This window comes from Drosophila montana, unplaced genomic scaffold (genome assembly GCF_035044405.1).
Source record: "Drosophila montana isolate Dmon_TW-CO22-7 unplaced genomic scaffold, ASM3504440v1 contig_1875_1, whole genome shotgun sequence".
Lineage (NCBI taxonomy): Eukaryota > Metazoa > Arthropoda > Insecta > Diptera > Drosophilidae > Drosophila > Drosophila montana.
The window spans coordinates 350,594-354,067 of NW_026996793.1; the positions used below are offsets into that span (position 1 = coordinate 350,594).

General features: G+C 39.9%; 1 protein-coding gene across 1 annotated transcript; it reads right to left on the reverse strand.

Annotated features, from left to right (window-relative positions):
• Window positions 1-1,141: 1,141 nt before the first annotated feature.
• On the reverse strand, window positions 1,142-2,770 carry Mgat4b (alpha-1,3-mannosyl-glycoprotein 4-beta-N-acetylglucosaminyltransferase b). Its single transcript, XM_064700734.1, has one exon. The coding sequence runs from the start codon at window positions 2,749-2,751 to the stop codon at window positions 1,219-1,221; it is 1,533 nt and encodes a 510-aa protein (XP_064556804.1). The 5' UTR covers window positions 2,752-2,770; the 3' UTR covers window positions 1,142-1,218.
• Window positions 2,771-3,474: the final 704 nt, after the last annotated feature.

A 3,474-nucleotide genomic window follows, 5' to 3' on the forward strand; every position in this document is an offset into this window, starting at 1 on the left:
CATTCTAATGACAGCCTTTTGCTATAGTGCTCTGATCGGCCAATTGGGTGGATGGACCTATTACACCTATTTTCTTGACAAGAGCAGACAGACGGTCATGGCTAAATCAACTTGACTGTTAATATTAAACAAGAATTTATACATCATTCTGGGGTCTGCTTCTAAGCGATTGCCAAATCGTAACACTCTATAAAAACACTCTATAAATTGGGTAGCTACATCTTTGTCAACGGCAGGAAATTGCCAAAGACCGCCCGGCACATGTAGGTAAAGTTTAAAGCCAAACGCCAGGGCATCATCATCATCAGCATCATCATCATCATCATCACCGTCGTCATCGTCATTATCATAAGGATACCATTTTGGTCTCATGGTTAACCATCAACAACTGGTAGCTTTATCTTTGGCACAATCTGAATGACGTTCTGTTCAGCTTCTTCTTCTTCACTTAGCCAGCATCATTAGTGAAAATGATTTCTTATTCAAGGCTCGCCTTTGCTCTGCTTCTGCTTTTGCTTTGCTTTTTCTTTGGCTTTGGCTGAATTTTTCTTTTCTGATTTCTTCGCGCTGTTGTCATGCTTCATCGATTTTCTATGCTTTGCTGATTTAGTTGATGGAAATTCTGTATATTTTTTTTTTTTTTTTGTTTTTTAGCCGCCTGCACTTGAACAGCCACCGCACTGGCAGTCGCAGCCACAGTTTACTTTTGTCGTAATAATGTTGTATTTGTTTTCTACTCCCAAAAGTTTAACATTTGCTTTGTTATCTTTAATATTGATTGTGTGCAATATCTCAAGTTATTTTCCATTTTTGTTTGCTGTATCGAAATGTCAAGCAGATGAAAAGAATAAAAATGAAACCCCTTTTGGTTTTTTACCCTGACGAAACAAAGCAAACGAAAGTCTAAGGACAAGTCAATTTTTACAGACTGGCTGCCATAGAGAAAACAGTCTGTTGCAGTATTTGATTTTTTCCAATTATTTTATAAAAACACCCAAGCTTCGTAAACGATTTTTTAATACTAATCACGTCTTTAAGTTGACGTTTTAACTCTTTGGGAATTCTAATAGAAAATCTATAAATAGAAAAACTTGTTAAGGGACGCGACAGCCAGATCGAAATAATGTGTTTAGTTCATGATTGGAATTATAGAGCCTGCAAATCACTATAATTAAGAAGGCTTGCCCTCGAGGTATTCATTTTTTATAAAAGTTTAAATCATGACAGACACCACAGTAAAATCCAAATTTTCATACACAGATCTATATGCAATGAAGTTCCTTTATTGGTCCAATTAAAGCGTTCAATCCAAGCGGTTTCATTACTGTCCATTGCGTTTTCCGTCATATAAAAGTACAATATATGTGGATACCATGTCTCAGCCTGATGAGTGTAACTTAGAAGGAAACCAACACGTCGCGTCTCTGATTCATTTACAATGGGCGGATTTTTGAATAAATGTACAGTCAGTTCACTAAAATTATCATTTCCGCCGTGATCACTTCCAATTTTAATCTGACAGAAATCTTTTAAGTGACTTAGCAGGTAACGCATTAACAAGGAGACCTGCGGCACGTAGCTCCACATGAAGGTCTCGCCAGGTTCAAAATGTCTTCTATCCTGCAGAAACGTGTGCGTGTGAGAGGCTACCAAGTTGATCGGCCGTCGCAGATGAGCCATACGTTGCTCCCCCGAATTCCGTTCGTATTTCTCGTCGCGAAGTTTTTGCTCCTTGGAACGCAGAGAGGACTCTACGCCAATGTGCTGAAATTGAGACTGGGCGGCGCGTATATAGTTCATGAAAAAATCGCGCTCGCAGTCCGGAGTATTCAAACTGTCCCAGGGGCAACTTCGTAACTTCACATAGGAATACAACAGCCAGTCAATGGGTTGATCATTGTAAAAATTCTGCACATGGGCTAAAAATGGTTTGATCTCATCCACGTGGAAAAGCTTGCCAATGAAACCCAGCTCCGAGAAACTTAAAACAATCCAGCCACGATTATGGTCCAGACGAAAGTGTGTATGCAATCCCTTTAGATGGATAATATAATCCAAATATCCGACAGTCGGTTCGATATCATCCTCCAGTTGTAGATAGTAGCTGCCACGACTGCTTGCATATGTCATCAGGTACATATAGTCCAGGACCTGTTTAGTGCGCCAACGCACGCGATTAGGATCATCGTGCAGTGTTATAAAGAGCGATTTAAAGTCCGGATAGTAATTAGTTGGCGGCGATATGACATCAATCAGGCCATCATCCAAATGGTCGCCGAATGAGTCGCTTATCTCTTCCCATATAGATTCCACAATTTGACTGTCCGTCTCGCCTATATAGATCACAAGCAGGCAATTGTTCCGCTGGTTGTCGCTTAATTTCTCTATCAAATGAGCTACTGTCCCCAACAAATAATTCTCACCCACACGGTGTACAGTGGGCACGCCTAACACATATTGAACACCAGTCCGGCCGCTACTATAGCTGGAACCGAGCAATAGACGTGATCCCTGCAAGATGCGCTGCCACAACGGATCTTTGCGTTGTTTTGCCCCCGTTATCGTCTGATATGTGTCCTTGGCCATTAAACGTTGACTATGACTGTGGTTGACCAGCCGTGTAGTCCGATTCACAACTTTCTTTTGTGTTATCACTGGTTGTGGGTCTCGAGGCAGACTTGTCAGACAAATCCACAGGAAAGTGAGGAGCGCGCATAATATTATTATGATACGAAAGTTTATGATCCTCATAATTATGGTTAGACGATTAAATAGGGCTCAAAGCAGTGAAAACAACGCTTGCTTTTGAGCACATTTAAACAAGTAAGAGGGTCTAGTCGGGAGCTCCCGACTGCGATTTGCTCAAAAAAAACTTTATTTCGATATCGATATTTATCGATTTCTTGGAGTCGGGAAAAGTTACTGCGCGTATGCACTACGCGGGCACTAATATAATCTACTTTCAAAATGTTTACCCATTTTAAATGGGTTCAGGGTATAATAAAAATTATATAATACGCAATGACCATAAAAAAATATGATTCTTGCTTATTATTGTTATTAATACAAAGAGCTGGCTTAAGCCTGTTTATAGTTCAGCGAAGCTTAAATAACAGTTACACCTCACAACGTAACAAACGTCAATCATACTTCTATTCATTTTAAAAGGGCATGTGCCTTTTGAATTTAAAGCAATCCTTAATCCAAGCCTGTATAGAGTTGACCCAACTCTTTGTTTGATGGCAGTGGCATAGCAAAAACCCATTTCTTTTGACATTTTTCATTTTCTGTTACTCTTTTTTGCTTTGTTAAAAACTTGAAAAAGTCAAGCAAAAGACAAAAAAAAGAAAACAATACCAAATCCATAGGCACACGCATTAGAACGCACCGAGACGCGCAAAAGGCGGCAGAAATTTCCCAAAGCAGGATTCTAAATATTCAATCCCGCTGTCATTTCTGAACACGCCCCAGAGA

Excerpts from the sequence above, each read along its gene's own strand:
- Mgat4b (XM_064700734.1), bottom strand. The coding sequence starts at position 2,751 with ATGAGGATCATAAACTTTCGTATCATAATAATATTATGCGCGCTCCTC.